General features: G+C 42.2%; 1 protein-coding gene across 2 annotated transcripts; it reads left to right on the top strand.

The window, feature by feature from the left end:
• The first annotated feature begins 5,897 nt into the window (after positions 1 to 5,897).
• Positions 5,898 to 22,072, top strand: vamp3 (vesicle-associated membrane protein 3 (cellubrevin)). Of its 2 annotated transcripts, none has more exons than XM_071335486.1 (5): positions 5,898 to 6,183; positions 16,381 to 16,453; positions 17,859 to 18,017; positions 18,097 to 18,148; positions 20,465 to 22,072. In XM_071335486.1, coding segments are annotated over exons 1-5 (306 nt in total). In that variant the 5' UTR covers positions 5,898 to 6,181; the 3' UTR covers positions 20,485 to 22,072. The 2 variants fall into 2 exon arrangements, with proteins under 2 accessions (XP_071191587.1, XP_071191585.1); XM_071335484.1 differs by lacking the exon at positions 5,898 to 6,183 and adding an exon at positions 13,663 to 13,709.
• Positions 22,073 to 23,892: the final 1,820 nt, after the last annotated feature.

Here is a 23,892-nt window from a genome sequence, read left to right as displayed (position 1 = left end):
TTGGTCAAGAGACTCAAGTTGAAAATGTGATCCACAGGTTCAGTAATAATAGCAGCTGCTACCTTTAAGAGGTAGGGGTCCAGGTTGTCTGGACCTGCAGACTTTGTAGTGTCTATTGCCTTTAGTGCTTTATAGACATCAGTATAAGAAACAGGCTCAAAGTTAAAATGGTTCACATGAGGGCCTATATCATAGTTGACTGTAACAGAGCTTACATTAGAGGCCTGGGCCTCACCATTATCAACAACTGAACCAGCAGATATGAAGTGCTTGTTAAGAAACCCTACAATATGGGCTTTATCCTTCACTTCATTAGAATCCATCATTAAATGGTCAGGAAGGCCAGAGGACTATGGGGGTGATGAGCTTTGAGCGCACTATGGTATTGAACGCTGATCTGTAGTCAATGAATAGCATTCTCACGTAGGTGTTCCTTTTGTGCAGGTGGGAAAAGGCAGTGTGGAGTGCAATAGAGATTGCATCATCTGTGGATCAGTTGGGGCGGTATGCAAATTGGAGTGGGTTTAGGGTTTCTGGGATAATGGTGTTGATGTGAGGCATCGGCAGCCTTTCAAAGCACTTCATGGCTACAGACGTGAGCGCTACGGGTCAGTAGTCATTTAGGCATGTTACCTTGGTGTTCTTGGGCACAGGGACTATGGTGGTCTGCTTGAAACATGTAGGTATTACAGACTCGGTCAGGGACAGGTTGAAAATGTCAGTGAAGACACTTGCCAGTTGGTCAGCGCATGCTCGGAGTAGATGTCCTGGTAATCCATCTGGCCCTGTGGCCTTGTGAATGTTGACCTGTTTAAAGGTCTTACTCACATCAGCTACGGAGAGCGTGATCACACAGTCGTCCGGAACAGCTGATGCTCTCATGCATGCTTCAGTGTTGCTTGCCACTTTCACAACCCTGTGAAGATTATCATTATTTATTTTATCTGTAGCCTAATTAACTGCATGCTTCCACAACAAGTCATAGTGAGAGGACCACACAACATGTCATTGCACGATTCCAAGTTAACTTCAATCAATCAAATGTATTTATAAATCACTTTTTACATCAGCAGATGTCACAAAGTTCTATACAGAAACCCAGCCTAAAACCCCAGACAGCAAGCAATGCAGATGTAGAAGCATGGTGGCTAGGAAAAACTCCCTAGAAAGGCAGGAACCTAGAAACAACCCTAGAGAGGAACCAGGCTCTGAGGGGTGGCCAGTCTTGCTGTGCCGGGTGGAGATAGTACATGGCCATTATGTCCAGATTGTTCTTCAAGATGTTCAAACATTCATAGATGACCAGCAGGGTCATTCAGAGGTTGAGACAGCAGGTGTGAGAGAGAGAGTCAAAAAACAGCAGATCCGGGACAAGGTAGCACTTCTGGTGAACAGGTCAGGGTTCCATAGTCGCAGGCAGAACAGTTGAAACTGGATTAGCGGCACGACCAGGTGGAATGGGGACAGCCAGGAGTCATCAGGCATGGTCCTAGGGCTCAGATCCTCCGGGAGGGCGAGAGAGAGAGAGAGAAGTATACTTAAATTCACACAGAACACCAGATAAGGTTGGATGGAATCCTGGTTGGTGAAAGTGATTCAAACTGTGGAATCATGCCATATTTGGACTAGATCATTTTAACCAAGGTCAGAATGTTGTTATATACATTCAACAAATATCAGTTGAAATCACACTGTGGATGTATTATACTTTCAATTGCATTGGGGGCATACTTACAGTACGTATATATTTATTGTCATTTAGCAGAGGCTCTTATCCAGAGCAAATATCCTACCAACGGGCCATCAAAAACTGTAATATCCTATGTTTCACGGAATTGTGGCTGAACGACGACATGGATATTCAGCTAGCGGGATATACACTGCACCGGCAGGATAGAACAGCACACTCTGGTAAGACGAGGGGAGGCGGTCTGGGCATATTTGTAAACAACAACTGGTGCAAGTAATCAAAGGAAGTCTCTAGATTTTGCTCGCCTGAAGTAGAGTATATTGTGATAAATTGCAGGCCACACTACTTGCCTAGAGAGTTCTCAGCTATACTTTTCGTGGCTGTTTATTTACCACCACAAACAGATGCTGGCACTAAGACCGCACTCAGTCAGCTGTATAAGGAAATAAGCAAACAGGAAACCACTCACCCAGAGGCGGCGCTCCTAGTGGCCGGAGACATAAATCAGTTCTACCAAATCTCTATCAACATGTTAAATGTGCAACCAGAGGGTAAAAAATCTAGATCACCTTTACTCCACACACAGAGAAGCGTATAAAGCTCTCCCTCGCCCTCCATTTGGTAAATCCGACCACAACTCTATCCTCCTGATTCCTGCTAACAAGCAAAAATTAAAGCAGGAAGCACCAGTGACTCGGTCTATAAAAAAGTGGTCAGATGAAGCAGATGCTAAACTACAGGACTGTTTTGCTATCACAGACTGGAACATGTTCCGGGATTCTTCCGATGACATTGAGGAATACACCACATCAGTCACTGGCTTTATCAATAAGTGCATCGAGGACGTCGTCCCCACAGTGACTGTACGTACATACCCCAACCAGAAGCCATGGATTACAGGCAACATTTGCACTGAGATAAAGGGTAGAGCTGCCGCTTTCAAGGTCCAGGACACAAACCCGGAAGCTTACAAGAAATCCCGCTATGCCCTGCGACGAACCATCAAACAGGCGAAGCGTCAATACAGGGCTAAGATAGAATCATACTACACCGGCTCCAACGCTCGTCGAATGTGGCAGGGCTTGCAAACTATTACAGACTACAAAGGGAAGCACAGCCGCGAGCTGCCCAGTGACACAAGCCTACCAGATAAGCTAAATCACTTCTATGCTCGCTTCGAGGCAAGCAACACTGAGGCATGCATGAGATCGTCAGCTGTTCTGGACGACTGTGTGATTACACTCTTCGTAGCCGACGTGAGTAAGACCTTTAAACAGGTCAACATACACAAGGCTGTGGGGCCATACGGTATACCAGTACGTGTGCTCCGGGCATGTGCTGACCAACTGGCAGGTGTCTTCACTGACATTTTCAACATGTCCCTGATTGAGTCTGTAATACCAACATGCTTCAAGCAGACCACCATAGTCTCTGTGCCCAAGAACACAAAGGCAACCTGCCTAAATGACTACTGACCCGTAGCACTCACGTCCGTAGTCATGAAGTGCTTTGAAAGGCTGGTAATGGCTCACATCAACACCATTATCCCAGAAACCCTAGACCCACTCCAATTTGCATACCGTCCAAACAGATCCACAGACGATGCAATCTCTATTGCACTCCACACTGCCCTTTCCCACCTGGACAAAAGGAACACCTATGTGAGAATGCTATTTATTGACTACAGCTCAGCGTTCAACACCATAGTACCCTCAAAGCTCATCACTATGCTAAGGAACTTGGGACTAAACACCCCCCTCTGCAACTGGATCCTGGACTTCCTGACGTGCCGCCCCCAGGTGGTGAGGGAAGGTAGCAACACATCTGCCACGCTGATCCTCAACACTGGAGCTCCCCAGGGGTGCGTGCTCAGTCCCCTCCTGTACTCCCTGTTCACCCACGACTACATGGCCAGGCACGACTCCAACACCATCATTAAGTTTGCAGACGACACAACAGTGGTAGGCCTGATCACCGACAACGACGAGACAGCCAATAGGGAGGAGGTCAGAGACCTGGCCGGGTGGTGCCAGAATAACAACCTATCCCTCAACGTAACCAAGACTAAGGAGATGATTGTGGACTACAGGAAAAGGAGCACCGAGCATGCCCCATTCTCATCGACGGGGCTGTAGTGGAGCAGGTTGAGAGATTCAAGTTCCTTGGTGTCCACATCAACAACAAACTAGAATGGTCCAAACACACCAAGACAGTGAAGAGGGCACGACAAAGAATATTACCCCTTAGGAAACTAAAAAGATTTGGCATGGGTCCTGAGATCCTCAAAAGGTTCTACAGCTACACCATCGAGAGCATCCTGACCGGTTGCATCCCTGCCTGGTACGGCAATTGCTCGGCCTCCGACCGCAAGGCACTTCAGAGGGTAGTGCGTACGGCCCAGTACATCACTGGGGCTAAGCTTCCTGCCATCCAGGACCTCTACACCAGGTGGTGTCAGAGGAATGCCCTAAAAATTGTCAAAGACCCCAGCCACCCCAGTCATAGACTGTTCTCTCTACTACCGCATGGCAAGCGGTACCGGAGTGCCAAGTCTAGGACAAAAAGGCTTCTCAAGCCATAAGACTCCTGAACAGGTAACCAAATGGTTACCCGGACTATTTGCATTGTGTGCCCCCCCCCAACCCCTCTTTTACACTGCTGCTACTCTCTGTTTATCATATATGCATAGTCACTTTAACTATACATTCATGTACATACTACCTCATTTGACCCGACCAACCAGTGCTCCCGCACATTGGCTAACCGGGCTATCTGCATTGTGTCCCACTACCCGCCAACCCCTCTTTTTACGCTACTGCTACTCTCTGTTCATCATATATGCATAGTCACTTTAACCATACCTACTACCTCAATAAGCCTGACTAACCAGTGTCTGTATATAGCCTTGCTACTGTTATTTTCAAATGTCTTTTTACTGTTGTTTTATTTCTTTACTTACCTACACACACATACCTTTTTTTCACACTATTGGTTAGAGCCTGTAAGTAAGCATTTCACTGTAAGGTCTACACCTATTGTATTCAGTGAACGTTGATTTGATTTGATTGAACTTTCAGGAGTGAGTGCATACCTTTTCATTGGATACTAGTCCTCCATGGGAATGGAATCCACAACCCTGGCGTTGCAAGCACCATGCTCTACCAACTGAGCTACAAGGGAACATATGCACTGTACAGCCTAACCTATAGATGTTGTACCCATGAAATGGGGTAAAGGCCCACTCAGTGACACTCACAGTACACAACTGTGTAGAATTTACACAAATATTCGCATCTTCACTCTTATTGCAGGACTTTGACTGTGGGAAATCATCTATCCAGTCAGTCTATAGTGTGTATTGGACATTCAAAATGCACTGTACAGCCTAACCATGCAACACCCAAGTCCCGCAATAATTGCTATGATGCTAATATTTGTGAAACTCTTCACAGTTGTGTTCTGTGTCACCGAGAAGGCTGATACCACATTTAATGGGTTCACAATCTCTAGCTTAGACTGCACAGTCCAATATGAATGTTCAATACACACAATAGGTCATACAGGTGCTCCTGAGTGGCACAGCGGTCTAAGGCACTGCATCTCAGTGCTTGAGGTGTCACTATAGACACCCTGGTTTGAATCCAGGCTGTATCACAACTGGCTGTGATTGGTAGTCCCCATAGGGCAGTGCACAATTGGCCCAGCGTCATCCGGGTTTGGCTGGTGTAGGCCTTCATTGTAAATAAGAATTTGTTCTTTACTGACTTGCCTAGTTAAATAAATAAAAATAAATACAGTGAGCTGATTTCCCACAGATAAAGTTCCCCAATAAGAGCTAAGATGCTAATATTTGTGGGAACTCTACACAGTTGTGTTCTGTGAGTGTCAATGAGTAGGCTGAAACCTCATTTCATGGGTGCAACATCCATAGGTTAGGCTGAACACAGTGTATATAAGTATGCCCCCAAGGCAATTCTAAAGATTAATAGATCCACAGTGCGATATTAACTAATGTTTGCCTTTTGTTGTATTTATATAACAACGTTCCCGAGCTTGTTTAGCATTAACTAATCCAAATAGCATGATTCCACTATTTGTATCCGTTTAAATTACTTTCAATTGGGGATTTCATTTTGAAGGCGAAAAGCAAAATCCACTGTGGCTAATCCTTATTGTGGCTAGCTTCACACAAATTCCCGAGGGAGGGGTAGCCTTTTCTTGAAACACTCTGGAAATGTGTATTTCAAATTCAGATCAATTTAATCAGATGCTCGTTTTGTTAGTTTAAAATTGTCCAATTGCTATTCATTGATATTTTTGGGAATGACGCAATGAATTTGAGGTGCGCCATTTATTATACATACTGTCACTTTAAATTACACAGAAGAAAACTGGTACGGATTGACACCGCCTCATACAAGCAAACTAGCTACACGTTCAAGATTTCCGGTGCTTTCTATCTCTGCTGCTAGCTAGCTATCAAATAAAAACATGTAAGTATTTTCTCTGCTCAGGTTTATAATAACTTTAGGTCACTTGATCAACTACACGAACTTTCATTAACTTGGTCGGTGTTTGAATACGTGTATTTATTGTTAAAAAAAATTGAGTCAACAACGCCCAACTTCTCCGGGTTTGGGTGTGTGAAGGTCTCGCTTGTTAGCAGCTAACTTTCATGCAACAAGTGCTTGCTCAAACTAGCAGTATATAGCTAGCTGACATTAGCGTGCTAATGCTGGCCCAGTAACTTCGTTAGCTAGCTGCGTCAATTTGTTTTTGTAAACTAGCTAACTTATTATTTAGCTCGCTAAGTTTAACCGTACCCAGGGTCTGACGCTGACGCTAACCTTACCTAGCTATGGTTTTATAGATATTTTTTTTTGTAATGTTTGTTAAATGTTTAGTTCGCTAGGGCGATCACTCACTGACACTGCTCTAGAATGTAGTGAAATATGGGTAAATCCAAGAGGGTGCTACTAAATGAATGTCTCAACCTAGTTTTCTTTAGCCTACGTCATTATGAATCACATACAACGAATCATTACATTATTCTCTACAATATTACAACCATAATATATGCTTTGTACTTAACAGTGTTGATTACATAATAACGTTCGTTTGTTGTGACTGTTGCAGCTCAAGGTTGTAAAGTATCTGTTGCATATTTCGGTGTTGGGAGGTGGGCCATATGGTTGTTTTTGTCTGTCTACTTGGCGTTGTTAAGGAGGCTACTTTGTCTGGACATATAATTATTCCATTGCTGTCGTTCTCATGATCCAAGCCCATGCATGCTTACTATTATTATATATTCTCGACCAGGCATGTTTACTGAGAGACAGAAAATTACAGAATAAAATGACAAATGTAGATTGTACAATAACAATAAACTAAGGTTGTGGCATAAGTGTCTGGATAAAAGTTTTGCTCTTCTCGAAAGTGAAACAATATTTTTTTATTAACAAATATCAACAAACAAAAGAGGAATAGTCACGTGCAAACAAGCATACAAACAAACTATTTACATTGGCAGGAATCCTAAACAAACAAATCATATTCATTAATAAAACAAAAGTTTTAATTGCCTTTTTGTTTTTAATTTTAGTTAGTGGTGCCATATTGTTTAAACTCATTTATAAAGTGAAAAAAGTTAGGTTTTGAATTAGACCATTTGCATTTGTGAATATTACATTTACCTAGTATTATTAGCAGTTGAATTAAATATACTACATCTTTATCTATGTCAGAATTTCTGAAATAAATCGTATCAAAACCATTAAATAGTACAACCGGTCCTATTTTTTTTGTAACAAAATTCTGTATGTCAATCCAAAACATTCTACGATAAATTCAGGCAGAAAACAAATGCTAAATGGTGTCGTTCTCCATTCCACAGAATCACAGTTATATTCAATATTCAGCTTGAATCTTTCCAAAACATGTTTCACAGGATAAATTCTATGTAACATTTTAAATGAAACTCCCTTTACTTTGTTACTGATACAATATTTGTTATCAATTTTCCATGCTTTCCCCCATTGTATTTCACCATAGATATCTGACCAAAATAATCTTGCTGAGGGAATTGTAGTATCACAAACAGTATTCCTAATCTCTTTATTACTACATTTATCTTTGATGTTAATATTGCCAATGAATATATTTTCATGTAAATCTATGTTACTTACATCAACCACAGAGGAATTTAAAAGAGATACAACCCCCCCCCCCCTTGGAATCGCATCAAAAACAATTGCATATTCTTTCGGGGTTATTGGAATTTTAAACTTATCAAGAAATTCCCCATATGAGAGTAGATATCCATCCTTATTCAGTAACAGTGAAACAATATACGCAGCCTGGTTTCATAGACTTAAAGTAACTCTGGGATCATTACTCAAATTAGTATAATATGTTACTTATGGATAACGCGAACGTCTCGCAACCTTTGTTATCATCTCATCACGGACAACTTTAACATTTGAGTTAATTAGCAACTTTTCAACTACTTACTACTTTTTAGATACTTTGCAAATTTGTAACATGTCATTCGAATTGTAATTTGAAAACCTATATGAAGTGGGTGATGGACATCCACAAATTAATACATACCATACGAAATGTAACACATCATACTAAAAGGAGTGTCTCGGATTTACATACAGAATAATACGAAATGCTTGGAGGTCAATCTGTCTGGAATAAATGCAGGCAGTAGTAGCCAGCCATGCATTAGGATGTTTATTAGCCTATTTTGTTTATCATTGAATAGGAATAAGTAAGTAAATAATGTGCAGTTCCATCTGTCAGGGTTGTTTACCGTTGAACAATCTGTGTGAAGGAACCTACCAATATGCTCTGAGTGATGGCGCAGTAATGTGCATTTGAGGTATAGGTTCTACCTGCATTTTAAAGCGCACTTCTGGGTTTTCCGATCACAAGTAAATCTCATTATGAGTATCAAGTGTGATAAAACGGATACAAATACGAGTGAGACGAGTTACAGATAGTAAACAGTAGCAGCAGCGTATGTAATGAGTCAACGTGTACAAAATAAGTCAATGCAGATAGTGCGGGTAGCTATTTGGTTAAATATTTCACTATTTATTAGTCTTATGGCTTGGGGGTAGAAGCTGTTCTGGGTCTTGTTGGTTCCAGACTTGGTGCATTGGTACCGCTTGCCCAGACTTGGGTGGCTGGAGCCTTTGACAATTTTTATGGCATTTCTCTGACACTGCCTGGTACAGAGGTCCTGGATTGGAGGGAGCTCGGCCCTAGTGATGTACTGGGTTGTACGCACTTCAGCCTCGCTGAAGTGTGAAGGGGCGTGCTTGGCCTACCGTTTCCTGTAGTCCACGGTCAGCTCCTTTGTCTTGATGATGTTGAGGGAGAGGTTGTTGTCCTGGCACCACACTGACAGGTCTCTGACCCCCATATAGACTGTCTCATCGTCGGTGGTCAGGTCTACCACCGTCACGTTGTCTGCAAACTTAATGATGGTGTTGGTGGAGTTGGTGGAGCCACGCAGTCGTGGGTGAACAGGGAGTACAGGAGGGGACTAAGTACTCCTGAGTGGCGCAGCTGTCTAAGACACTGCATCTCAGTGCAAGAGCCGTCACAACAGTCCCTGGTTCGAATCCAGGCTGCATCACATCCGGATGTGATTGGGAGTCCCATAGGGTGGCGCACAATTGGCTCAGCGTCGTCTGGGTTTGGCCGGGGTTAGGCCGTCATTGTAAATAAGAATTTGTTAGGGCTAGGCGTCCCTCGGTGAAACTGGAGGGCGCGCAATTCAAATAATAATCAAAATAATTATGGATATTAAACATTTAGGTATATACAAGTGTCTTATATCGATCGGTTCAAAGCTTAAAATCTTGTTAATCTAATGGCACTGTCCGATTTACAGTAGCTATTACAGCAAAATCATGCCATGCGATTGAGGACGGCGCCCCACATCAAAATATTTCTCCACCCCCACAGGTTTCATAAATTCAAAAATAGCAATTTAAATATTCACTTACTTTTTGAAAATCTTCCTCTGATTTGTCATCCAAAGGGTCCCAGCTATAACATGTAATGTTTTTTTGTTAGATAAAAGCCTTCTTTATATCCCAAAAAGTTGGTGCCATCGATTTGAGTAATCCACTCGTTCAACATGCAGAGAAAGGAATCTGAAAATCTACCCCTGAACTTGGTTTCAACAAGTCTAAATAATTTTCTATTTACTCCTCATATACCCTAAAATGTAATCAAACTAATAATATTTCTTACGGAAAGAAGTATGTTCAATAGGAAACCAATTTTAGCAGGTGCGTCTTGTCTTAATGGCACGCGCAAACACGAATTTCCAAGACTGTGTCCCTGTACTAAAACTGATTTCTTATTTGTTTTGGAAGTTACAAGCCTGAAACCTTGAACATAAACTGCTGACACCCTGTGGAAGCCATAGGAATTGCATCCTGGCAGCTAGAATTGAGTATGCACTTATACTTGCCATTGTAAGAGCATGGTCACTCAAAAACAAATCCGGTTGGTTTTTCATTGGATTTTCTCCTACCATATCTATTGTGTTATATTGTCCTACATTATTTTAACATTTCTATAAACGTCAGTGTTTTCTTTCCAATGGTACCAATTATATGCATATCCTGGCTTCAGGGCCTGAGCTACAGGAAGTTTACTTTGGGCATGTCATTCAGGTGGAAATTGAGAAAAAAAGGGCATAGCCCTAAGAAGTTAACTGACTTGCCTAGTTAAATTTAAAAAACTTACGCACCCCTGAAGGGCCCTTGTGTTGATGGTCAGAGTGGCAGATGTGTTGTTGCCTACCCTCACCACCTGGGGGCATCCCGTCAGTAGGTACAGGATCCAGTTGCAGAGAAAGCTGTTCAGTCCCAGGGCCCTTAGCTTAGTGATGAGCTTGGAGGGCACTATGGTGTTGAACTCTGATCTGTAGTCAATGAACAGCATTCTCACGTAGGTGTTCCCTTTGTCCAAATGGGAAAGGGCAGTATGGAGTGCAATAAACATTGCATCATCTCTGGATCTGTTGGGGCGGTATGCGAATTGGTGTGGGTTCAGGGTGTCTGGGATCATGGTGTTGTGAGCCATGACCCGCCTTTCAAGGCATTTCATGGGTACAGATGTGAGTGCTACAGGGTGATAGTCATTTAGACAGGTTACATTGGTGTTCTTGCGCACCAGTATTATGGTGCTCTGCTTAAAATATGTATGTAGCCAGTTAGCGATGCTAATGATAACCTTCTTGTGGGTAGACAGACTTTCCCCAAAAAAACCAATTAAATGTTAACTGCATAGTAGGCTTACCTGACAATAATCATGATTGAGTTTCAACTGCTAGGAAAGAGAAGACAAAGCTTCTACTAGTCAGACTCTCAATCTCACAGGCACAAATGTGACTGGAGTTGTTACCATGGTAAATTTCTCATCTGTGATATTTTGGTTAAGACTCACTTCATAATTTTTTTTATTAAACAATATACCACATTAGTTCTTACTAGTAATACATTTGTTTTAGTAACACTACAAAGCATGCTCATCTGTTTGTTTTGTTGGTGTAATTTTAGCAGGGGATAATATTTTTGCTGGTAAAAAAAATCAAGAGTGTCTGGTAGATAAAAAAAAATGTATCTACCTGCCACAAGTTCATTTTATGCCCTGATCTTGAGAGAATGTGAATGCTCAGTTAGCACCTCTACGGACTGTATCTATCTTTATCAGCATCATAAAAACTGATCGTATTTCAAGCATATAAAATGTGCATCCAAGCCGAACTGAAATCGTATCAGAAACATGTTTGGTTGTTTTCTATTTTCTTACAACCGGTCAAACTGATGTCATTTGGACATTTTGCACAGAAAATCTTTGTTTAGTTTTTATTCCATTTTCTCCCCGGTCCCTAAACGTCTTTGCTCCGCGAAAGATGACAGAACTTTACCAATGTCAGCTAGATTGAAGCATTGATTCTATTGATTTATGACATCTGGTGAGCAAGGGTTTATTTAGTCTTCTAGGGGAACATATAATTATAGATACTAACAAATAGGAAACAGGGACCCCACCCCCCGGCCAGGGGACGCCTGGCTGGCTACCTGATGTACTTGTGGAAACACTGTGCGCAGTTTGAGTTCCTTAAGTTTAACCTTTATTTAACTAGGCAGTTTGAGATGCTCGTTTAAAAAAAAAAAACTAATATGATTACTATTGTTGCACGTGTATGTGTCGATAGTACATTTTAGGTTTTCAATATCACAAACTTTTAGCATATTGGTTATTGATTTGGACACTTTAAAACTGTGTTTTGACATTGGGCTATTTATCAATGTCTTGTCAACAGAAAGCAGTGACAGCAGTGACAGCAAGTTTTAGGAATATAAATTGAACTTTCAACATTCATTTCCAATGGTATTGTACTTAATCAGGTCAACTGCTGAATGAGTCCAATAACTTATTTGGACTCAAATAATTTTGATATACCAGAAATCACCAAGGGTTTGCCTTGCTTAATGGCGATTCTCGTTTAAGCCCAGAAAGCAGCCATTCAGCTTGCCATGCACCAGCATGTCAAGCGTAATAATGTCAAAATATGTTCAGTACTTACCAAACAATGGAGTTGTGCTTAGCAACTATCGTCACTACTGCTGTTATGGCCGGTATATAACGTTACTTTCCAAAAAAGGTCTAAATGAAAATTTACGTGAAATCGAAAAGAAAAAAAATGCTTTGTCTGGAAAGAATCTAAGTATTGTTTTGGACCAAGTGCACATGCACCAACCTCGTAATAAAATCCCTCATTAAAATGCAATATTAGTGGGCCACCCGAGTTGCGCAGCGGTCCAAGGCACTGCATTGTAGTGCTAGAGGTGTTACTACAGACCCGGGTTCATTAACGGGCTGTGCCACAACCGGCCGTGGCCGAGAGCCCCATAGCACGGCGCACAATTGGCCCAGCGTTGTCCTGGATATGGGAGGGTTTGGCCGCTGGGGCGTTCCTGGCTCATCGTGCTCTAGCGACTTCTTGTGGCGGGCCGGGTGCCTGCAGGAAGACCCCGGTCGCCAGTTACACTGAACAAAAATGTAAAGTTGTGGTTTCCTGAGCTGAAATAAGACCCCAAAAATGTTCCATACCCACAGAAAGCTTATTTCTCTCAAATGTTGTGCACAAATTTGTTTACCTACCTGTTAGTGAGCCTTTCTCCTTTGCCAGATAATACATACATACACCTGACAGGTGTGGCATATCAAGAAGCTGAGTAAACAGCATGATCATTACACAGGTGCACCTTGTGATAGGGACCATAAAGGGCCACTCTAAAATGTGCAGTTTTGTCACACAACACAATACCACAGATGTCTCAAGTTTTGAGGGAGTGTGCAATTGGCATGCTGACTGCAGGAATGTCCACCAGAGCTGTTGCCAGAGTATTGCATGTTCATTTCTCAACATTGTTTTAGGGCAGTACGTCCAACCGGCCTCAACCCCAGACCATGTGTATGGCATTGTGTGGGCAGGCGGTTTGCTGATGTCACCGTTGTGAATAGAGTGCCCCGTGGTGGTGGGGTTATGGTATGGGCAAGCATAAGCTACGGACAATGAACATAGTTACATTTTATCAATGACAATTTGAATGCGCAGAGGTACTGTGACAAGCACCTGAGGCCCATTGTCGTGCCATGCATCTGCTATGATCATCTCATATTTCAGCATGATAATGTACAATGATGTTGTACATCATGTTGCAATGATCTATACACAATTACTGGAAGCTGAAAATGTCCCAGTTCTTCCATGGCCTGCATACTCACCAGACATGTCACTCATTGAGCATGTTTGTGATGCTCTGGATCGACTTGTACGACAGCTTGTTTCAGTTCCCGCCAATATCCAGCAACTTTGCACAGCCATTGAAGAGTGGGACAACAGGCCACAATCAACAGCCAGATCAACTCTATGTGAAGGAGATGTCATGCTGCATGAGGCAAATGGTGATCACAACAGGTACTGTCTGGTTTCCAGATCCACACCCCTACTTTTTTTTTTAAAGGTGTCTGTGACCAACAGATGCATATCTGTATTCCCAGTCATGTGAAATCCATAGATTAGGACCTAATTTATTTATTTCAATTGATTGATGTCTTTATTTGAACTGTAACTCAGTAAGTTATTTGAAATTGTTGCGTTTATTTTTGTTCAGTATAGATTCTTTCCAGACAAGGTGTTATTTCGGTTGCATGTAGCTTCTTTTTTTATTTAAACCTTTTTTGGAAGTACATACTGGACGCGAAGGCGATAGTTGCTCAGGGACACTCCATTCTTTGGTAAGTACCGAGCGTATTTTGACATATTACGCTTGAAAAGCTGATGAATGGCAAGTTGACATCAAGCCTCACATTCCCCTCAATTTAAGTGATATTTTGAATCAATGGCCGGGCTTGCTTTCTTGCTAGACAAGCCATGAATATACATAGCTAGGTATATAGCCTATATTTTATTCCTAGGATGAATGTGGATAGCCAGATGCATACGTAACGTCATCAGTTTGTCCAATCATTTTTTTACATTTTTAAATTCTCTGTAGCTAGCTAGCCAATGTTAGCAAACACTTTTGAGGTTGTATGAAGCTAATGTGGCCAACCAAAGTGTTTTATTGCTCCAGGCAGTGAAGATGCAAACATTCCATGTGTAACTCACATTAGCTTGGGTGTTGTTATGGTTTATGCATATTCAAGGTTCATAGAATAGGGGCTAATACTATAATGCAGATGCTTAAATTGGCATGTACTATGCCATTTCAAAGTTTGATTCCTGGAATGACCTATTTTAGTCCCTTCAGTTGAATGTCTCTGCGCTCATTGTAAACTTCAGTAAGCTCTATTGGATCATGAGCGAGCGGAACTATGTCGGAGAATAATAGGAAGCCTGCTTTGTGACCTTCGCTATCTGCATCCTCATCGGAGAATGTTCCGCTGATGCAGCGCACGGACGGAAATGCCCGGTGCCTCGACTGCGGTGTCCAGCTCGGGGGCCATGTAATGTGATTTTCCTCTCTTAAAAAGTCCTCTAATACTGAATAGATTATACCAACTTCTCTCCTACGTTCCCTACTTTAAGTTATTACTGATCTGAAAGGGCTAGATTGGTGAGAGCAGTTGGGTGAAAACTTTCTCATTAATTAATCTATGTGATTAATACCTTGAAGGATGTCAATACACACAGAGGGAGAGGTGCAGCTTGGTACCTGTAGTCAAAACAGGCTGTATTGGGGGAGAAGTATGGCAGTATGGAACAGACTGTTTGTGTTAGCAGGGTGTGATGAAGTGTAGGAGACAGAATGGTTCTGCAGTATTGGGTGTAGTAGAGCAGGCTGCAGTGGGGGAGTGTTGAAAGGGGAACTGAGAGCAGAAACTTGAGTGGAATGTTGAGACCACACCTCCCTGTATCATGCTACCACTACCAGCCACCCAAGCTCCGCTATCATTACGTACTCAGTCACACACTGTAAAGTTACGCTATGTCCCCCACCATTAGTATATATTCCACACTATCATGTATTCCCCCACACACACCATTACTCTTATCGTAACATACGGTAGTCAATAAATCTGGACCTATTGCGGTAGGAATTAATGTGGTCGCTGACTATCTGTCCACCAGGATGGTATAGTGTCTGGATGACTGAGATACAGAACAGGAATTAACCGGACTAGCGCCAAAAGTGGCTGGGTGGGCCAACTTCAGTGCCTGCACTCCTGAGAGGTTTTAGGAAGAGGGCGTGGAGTTCTTGCCGTGCGTTTGTGTTTGGGGAGAGAGGGAGCGGGGCCATTTATCTGTCTGGGTTACCACCACTGCTCTCTATCCTACTGTCTGTGTGCTGAATCAGTAACACACACACTAACCACACACTCTCACACTTGTATATACGCTCGCTCGCACACACACACACACACACACACACACACACACACACTACCCTTTCCGTCCCCCTGAGGGAAGCTAGGACCTCTGAGCTGTAGTAATGGAATAACTCCAGTGAGGTAGTAGGCTTACTGCCATTTCTCCAGCAGGTGTCAGCAGAGCGCTGCTTTAGAAAAGGTCTTCTGTGTTTTCATATGGACATGTCATAACACTGTCATATTAATCATGTGCTTGGGTGAAGTAACAGTACAGTTGGGCTAGAGAAATGGTCATCAGGCTATATGGAAGCCTTTTCACATGAGTCATCTAGGTGTGCACTTCAGATATCACTTTGATGTGAAGAAATGAACGTGAATGCATGTAAAGTGATGCCCCTGTCCTATTGCAGAGATGTATTTACTACATTACTACATGTATTTACTACAACTCACCTCTCGCTGAAGCTCTTGGCTTCCCTGAGCATGTACAGTTGCTCCTAGCCAAGGATTATATAATAACTGGTAGTGTGTTGATGGATGCTCTTCAGATATCACTTTGATGTGAAGAAATGAACGTGAATGCATGTAAAGTGATGCCCCTGTCCTATTGCAGAGATGTATTTACTACCCCTGCATTTGGATAGGGACTGATCACCCCCACACCTGTTGCGTTTGAGTGCAATGCGGTCATGGAAGGGTGCAAAATGAAATGGGTAATCCTGCATATATGGAGACTAGAGTGGGTGTGTCTAAACCCTCTGTTGATCTTTCCCCAGGTCCGCTCCTGCTACAGAAGGCTCCGCGCCTGGCAACCGCCGCCTACAACAGACACAGGCCCAGGTGGATGAGGTACGATCCCACACACTCACACACATACACCCTTCACTCTAAACATACTCAGCATACACAACTCCCACCACCTACAGCAAGAACTGCTTTCATGATTATCAGCTGTTATCAAACACCTGTAGGTCTGAAAATATTATCTTCCTCCATCAGTGTGCAGCGAATTCATACTAGAAGATTAAATGAGTATGACGTCCTGGCATTTAATGTGTACTCTATTTATTTATTTTTTTGTATTGAATTTTTTCAGAATGTTCACATCATGAAAACTTTATTCACGCCTATCAAAACAGCAATATGAGAATCCAGACACAGCCACAGACCCATCTTCATTTCCTAGTTGTAGCCTTCTACTTACCTGGTTCTGTACAGTTTCCCCAGAATGTTTCTGTTTAGATGTCAGGGCCACACTGCACTCAGGATGAAAGTCTCACACCCACACACACACGCAGGCCCAAACACATCCCTCCCTAGTCCCTATGCAGTTGTGTAACTGTGAGAGTATTGGATAGGTTAGAAATATTGCAATATTTCCATTAAACATTCTAAATTATCATTTCTAGTAGGCCTGGTGGAATTTGTGGGTTTAATTTGGTTGACTGTAGAAGTTAATAACTCCGCTGTACTCGGGAAGAGCATCCATCAACCCTCTGCCCCACACGTGTCCCTCACACGCCTACCATACCCCTTTACTCCACCCTAACCCTCAGCTCTTTCACAGTCACCTCTCGCTGAAGCTCTTGGCTTCCCTGAGCATGTACAGTTGCTCCTAGCCAAGGATTATATAATAACTGGTAGTGTGTTCCACTACCACCCCCCCCCCCACCCCCCCCTAAAAACCTTATCCCCTGTGTGTCCGAAGCCTCCTGATAGGCTGCTTGTCTCTTATGTAATACATTTTGTCTCCATGGTTATGTAACCACTGCATGGGCTGGCACAAGCTGCCGCCTCTCCCCTCTCAGGGTCTATCTGGCAGGAGGGGCAGGGTTTGTGGCTCTGTAGAACATATGGGTTAGGCTATGTGCGCTTTGGGCAGAGAGTGTGCGCGTGGCAAGTTTGTTTTTCTGGCGAGGTGTTGTGTTCCTTCTACGTGGGCTTTATTATGCAACACTGAGTGTCTCATTGATACTACAGCACTACTGTCCTCACGCAGTGGAGGATATAGACAGTATTGCTGTTGTCTCTGACAGGACCTGCATGTCTAGGACACGCTCTGGGCTTGTATTTATTATTTTTTAAACTCAGAAATGGGGTGCTTATCCAGGATCCGGTCCCCCTGCCCATGTTGTTTATTATAATCTGAAAGGCCAAATTGGCGCACATGTTCTCATTTCAGCTCAACCTGAGTTTACTGCAGAAACGAACAAACACCTATAAATGACTTTTTCCCATAAAAATGTGTGTGTAGGTGGTGGATATCATGCGTGTGAATGTGGACAAGGTGTTGGAGCGTGACTCGAAGCTGTCGGAGCTAGATGACAGGGCGGACGCATTGCAGGCCGGAGCCTCCCAGTTTGAGACCAGCGCTGCCAAACTCAAAAGGAAGTTCTGGTGGAAGAACTGCAAGGTGCAGTACTCTCTCTCACTCACACACACACACACACAACCACATGTTGAGATGTTGAGGTGTGTTCTTTGCTCTCCAGATGTGGGCCATCCTGATAGCTGTCATAGTCATCATCCTGGTCATCATCATCAGTGAGTATAGCTCTGGGTGGAACCGTATGGTTGGGTAGTAGAGATGTGCGGGTTGACTCAGAACCTACAGTCCCCACGGGTTTAGGGTCATGAAATATTGTGTGGAAGAAGGGCTGGTGGGGGGCGGGCAGGTTGAATAAAGAGAAAACAATAGCTTAAACATATCCATGAATGTAGGCTAGCATTCTTGTGCAATTGTATATCTGTAGGCTACATTGAGGTTTTTCTTTCATCTATCTGGCATTAGTGTGTAAGCCTAAAATGTAGGGTTACGAGCCAAATAGCCTACACACCAATCTCCAAATGCTTTTGGGAACAGGCAGAAAAGGTAAGGACAATGTCGGCGTTTAATTCGATAAGAGAGAAGCTGTAAAATGGAGAGTTGAAAGTAGAGAGCGGGGAGGGCCAGAAGATTAAATCTTTCCTAAACATAAGTTAAGTGGTAAAAGATGATAGCAGTGAATGTTGTGTGAGATGATTGTGAGGCACTATACAAATTCGACAGTCACAAGATGGGGACTTCAAATGGCACATGGCAAGTCAAGTGAACCCTAGCCTACTGTTCCAACATGATCTCAGAGCATTTCATATTATTCTGTAAGTAAATCCAATACACTTATTTTTTTGTATGATATGTTAAGTTTAAGGTATGTATTAAATTGTTGTTGCTAATTTTAGCTAACATTAGCTAGCTTTAGGGGTTAAGGTTGGCGTTAATGTTAGGAGTAAGGTTGAAGATTTTATTTTTTTATTAACCTTTTATTTTAACAGGGTGTCATTGAGACCAAGTCTCTTTTTCAAATGAGCACTGCACAATACACACACACCAATAAAAAATACTAAATTGCAAAACATGATCATGAAAAACAAAACAATCTTCACTTCGAGCATTCCCCACTTTTTTAACGTCCACAAAGAGCAACAGACATTCAAGCCTGAGCCTCCCCTGCAAAACATTGTACATCTGTGGAGCATAAAAAACAAAAGCAGCTCTCCCTAAATCAGAAGCCTCCCGTAGAAACTCTAGCACTATCCAATCTTGTGCTCTTGTACTGTATTCTATTGTTTTGACCTTGACACGTGTTGTCAGATATGTAGGAGGTTCAAAGTAGTGAGTAGTTGCAAAAATGCTAAAGTTGTCTGTGATGAAATTCGAACATGCAACCTTTGGGTTGCTAGACGTTTGCGTTATACGCCCACCCATCCGCCCCGACCAATAACACTACTTTAGTTTTTGCCTTAAAAACCTGTCTTATGTTTCCATACCAAATGTAACATACTGTATCATGCTAATTGGACTTGAGAGTGTAGGGCGCACTGATTTTAGTGTCACCTCGTTAGTCAGTATGTGTTATACCTGTGCTGGTTGCCATCTCGTTAGTCGGAAGGTGAAACACCTGTGCTGGCACAGGTGCTATTTAAGAGTGGTTGGCTAAGTGCTCCAGTTCTCTTGAGATGTGGAGGGTTAACACCTTTAGTTGTCTTTGTTAGTTCCCCCTTCTGTTTGAGCGGCCATTATTTGCTGGGGAACGTAGCAGTGGATAAATATGAGTTCATTCTTTCAGCATTTTGAGAAAATATGAATTCGCATTTAGGGAATGTCTGTAGAGGTGCTATATTTATCAGCATCATAAAAGCTGATATTTCACACATAAAATATGCATCCAAGCCGAACTGAAATTGTATCAGAAACATTGGGTTGTTATCGCGGCTTTCTATTTCCTTACAACCGGTCAAACTGACTTGGAGTTTCTGCACAAATATTTGAGTTATTGCATTTTCTCCCCGGTCCCTAGATGTATTTTCTCCACGAAAGAAGCAGAGATGATGACAACTTCACTGAAGTCAACTAGATTGAACCATTAATTTCATTCTATCGATTTTAGAGTCTTCTAGGACTATATATATATATATATATATATATATATATATATATATAAATGAATAAAATTATAGACAAGCTGACTAACAAATAGCCTACCAATGTTGGAAGTTATAAGCAGAAATGTATCTAGATTAGGCCCCCAAAAATCCTGTGCCCCCCTGGCAAAGAAGAATTGTTTCACCATCTGACTGTAGCCTACAGTGCATATATTTGCAGGTTAGGGTTGGGTGTGGGCTTGGGATTTTCACTTTATCACAGTCGGCCGGTTGCGGATGGGTGCACAAAAGGCTAACCCGCGCACCATTAGTGGTTAGGGACAATACTGGGAACAAAGCTTATGACTAGCTTGGCTGGGGGTTGAGTGAGGCCTATGGCTCTTTCCTACATGTGGTTGTCTGTGTGCCTAACTCCTCCTCTGCCTTTTATGTCAGTCTGGAGCCAGGCGTCGTAAAGAAGCAGTTGTTGGAGGCGGAAGAGGAATGGGCGAATGATGGAGAGGAGCGAGTAAAGAGCTGAACGTCTCAAACACGAGGTCTCATGGTTTAGCCTACTGAGCTTCAAAGCCCATTCTCTACAGCAGTGGTCTTTCTTCCTGGTCCTGGAGGGCCTATCCAGTGAGATTTAGAATGATACATTGCAGATAGAAATGTATTGCATAAAACTGATACCATTCTTCATTTCATGATAGAAAGTTATGTTCATTTTGTACAGTACTTTTTTCTATTTGCAACCCTCTGAATGTACCTGCTGATGGTTGAACTACATATAAAGGTCAAACAGGCTGCGGCCCTCCAGCACCAGGAGTGAAGCACACTACATTGAATTTCTCAAGTTATATTTGTGTTTTTTGTTAATAATAATAATAATAGATTTGATTGTGTGTGACAGAGTGAGACAAGACCATGTGTGATTTGCTCTGTGTGCTTTCCTGTTAGTCTCTACTGTAATATTGACCTGATGTGCCAAGGAGTCACCCTCCACCCCCTTAAACACACACACCAGTCATCAGATCAGAACACCAAATGACTAATTGACATAGACTTTTGGATTATTATATCCACAGAAACAACTGAATCTCAGCCATGCCCAATCTCAACCTTGTTCCTGTCTCCAACAGGACTGTGTGTGTGTGACACTAAATATGTGTGCTTGAGTTCAGAGAAACTGCCAAGATGCCAAGACGGGCACACGAGCCTTGTTTCTTTTCTGTTAGTCTGCTTGCCCAAAGTGACTGACAATGATACTGCCAATGCCACCAGTGCCACGCTGGTCATATAAAAGTAGTGCCTTAAGTAGTGATTCATGTCAAAGCACCAAACAATAGATATCAGGCAAAGATGGGGGATCACATTTAACTTAAGAAAAACAGCCAAAAGTCAGCCAAGCCTTATCGAACCAACATACGCAACCAGCAGTGCTTTCCAATAGTCTGCATATTCATGCCCGCACACACATATAGGCACTAATGGTCTTCTCTGCAGGCTCCTGCTATCCTTTATATTATGCTAATAACTACAACCTTTCAATTATTTTATTAATTTGATGCCAATAAATGTATTTGTTTTTGTTCCTTAAATATATTTGCTGTGTAGTGTTACTAATCTTAAGCGAAACGGTGTAGTTTATTTTTCTTTGCATACTGAAATGCCTTTAGTTGCCATGGTTACTTTGTTGCTGCAGTGAAGAGCATCATGGATGTTTGGGAAGGAGGAACTGTGTGGAGCATGTTCAGTATGTGTCACCACCTTTTTATAGGGTGCCAAAACCAAGGGCCTATTTTCTGGGGTGCAACTATACGGATCCTTCAGGCAGATTTGTATTGCATAGAACCAACGTCACGGTCTTGTTGAGTGAATTTTGTTCAATTCATTACATTTCTGAAGTGCTCTAAAGATGTTACACTTACTAAATAAACTCCAGCCCTGCCAAATAAGCCTTCTGCAGGTCTACCCCTCCCTGTATGAATATTAGAAACAAGTGCAATTCTACTCTGGCTTTACAATGTTGTCTTGCTTGAATAAAAACAGATTTAACTTTTATCACAAGTGTACATCCACTGTGTTCTGTGTCAGTATGAATGGGAGACTCTGGATTCAACAATGCTTTAATCCATCACATCTCAATGGGTTGTTTGCAGAAACTGTTGATCAATCCAGGGGCCCAACTGGCATCCTGGTCTGTGGGGGGGGGGCAAGTGAATAGCACCACATGTTGGCCTCTGCAGGTGTGGTACTGCGTGTTAGTCTTGCAGCCAATAGCTGGCTTGATCACACAGGAGAAAGTCCCTTTTGAGTTTGTCAACCCCATCTCTGGGGGCCTGCCCAACAACCTCAGAGCAGCAAAACTGGTGGGTTCACTTTCATTCGATCAGCATTCTCTACTACAGTACATGTATAGTACCCTGTAAAATGTCTATTTCATGTAAATATCTTATTTTGTGATTCCAATTTGCCATTTGTGAGCCTGACTGAGTCACTCCCTCTTCCTAATTCATCAAATCATTCTCCACTACAGGACACCTTTGTATTGTCAAGTGTCAAAGAAATGGTGTTTTAAACATTTCATTGACTGATCATAGCTATTATAGTATTATTCCTCATAATAATGGGATGTTTTCCATCCCCTTTTGTATATTTTCCACATTTCCATCTTTTCCTATTTTAACAGTTTTTATGTTCTAGGAGAACTCATTGCATTTCCCCTTTTATATTGTTTTAGATCACTGACTCTTCTGTCATATGTTGCCCTAGAAGACTAAATAAACCCTTGCTCACCAGAATAATGTCATAAATCAATAGAATGAAATGAATGCTTCAATCTAGTTGACATTGGTGAAGTTTGCTTTGTCGTCTGCTTCTTTCTTGGAGCAAAGACCTTTAGACACCAGGGAGAAAATGCAAAACTCAAAAAATGGGGAAAGATTTTCTGTGCAAAATGTCCTAATGACATCAGTTTGACCGGTTGTAATGAAATAGAAAGCTGTGAAAACTACTAAAGGTGTTTCTGATCAGATTTCAGTTTGGCTTAGATGCATATTTTATGTGGTTGAAATACTATCAGCTTTTATGATGCTGATAAAGATACCATTTCTACAGAAGGAACCTAACTGCATTCATATTCTCTCAATATTCTGAAAGAAATGCATCATATTTCTCCACTCCTGTTCCAGAACAAACATAGATTTGGTGTATAATTTTACTGCAAGAAATGCTTCATTCTGCAAGAGTAAAAATGAAAAGGCTACAGTCAGTGGCCAGATTTAATTTTAACAGACGGGGCTGTAGTGGAGCCACATCACCAACAAACTAACATGGTCCAAGCACACCAAGACAGTCGTGAAGAGGGCACGACAAAACATATTCCCCCTCATGAGACTGAAAATATTTGGCATGGTTCCTCAGATCCTAAAAAGTTTCTAAAGCTGCACCATCGAGAGCATCCTGACTGGTTGCATCACTGCCAGTTATGGCAACTGCTCAGCCTCCGACCACAAGGCACTACAGATGGTAGTGCGTACGGCCCAGTGCATCACTGGGGCCAAGCTTCCTGCCATCCAGGACCTCTATACCAGGCGTTGTCAGAGGAAGGCTGCTACTCTCTATTGTTATCTATGCAGTCACTTTAATTACTCTACCTACATGTACATATTAACTCAATTACGTCGACTAACCGGTGCCCCCTGTATATAGTCTCCCTATTGATATTTTACTGCTGCTCTTTAACTACTTGTTACTTTTATTTCTTATTCATGTTTTTTAAACTGCATTGTTGGTTAGGGGCTTGTAAGTAAGCATTTCACTGTAAGGTTGTATTTGGCACGTGACCTATAACATTTTATTTGATTTACATAGTCAATCGG

This window comes from Salvelinus alpinus, chromosome 12, assembly GCF_045679555.1.
Source record: "Salvelinus alpinus chromosome 12, SLU_Salpinus.1, whole genome shotgun sequence".
NCBI classification, from domain to species: Eukaryota; Metazoa; Chordata; class Actinopteri; order Salmoniformes; family Salmonidae; genus Salvelinus; species Salvelinus alpinus.
The sequence above is the reverse complement of the archived record's forward strand: the minus strand, read 5'-3'. Positions and strand labels throughout refer to the sequence as shown.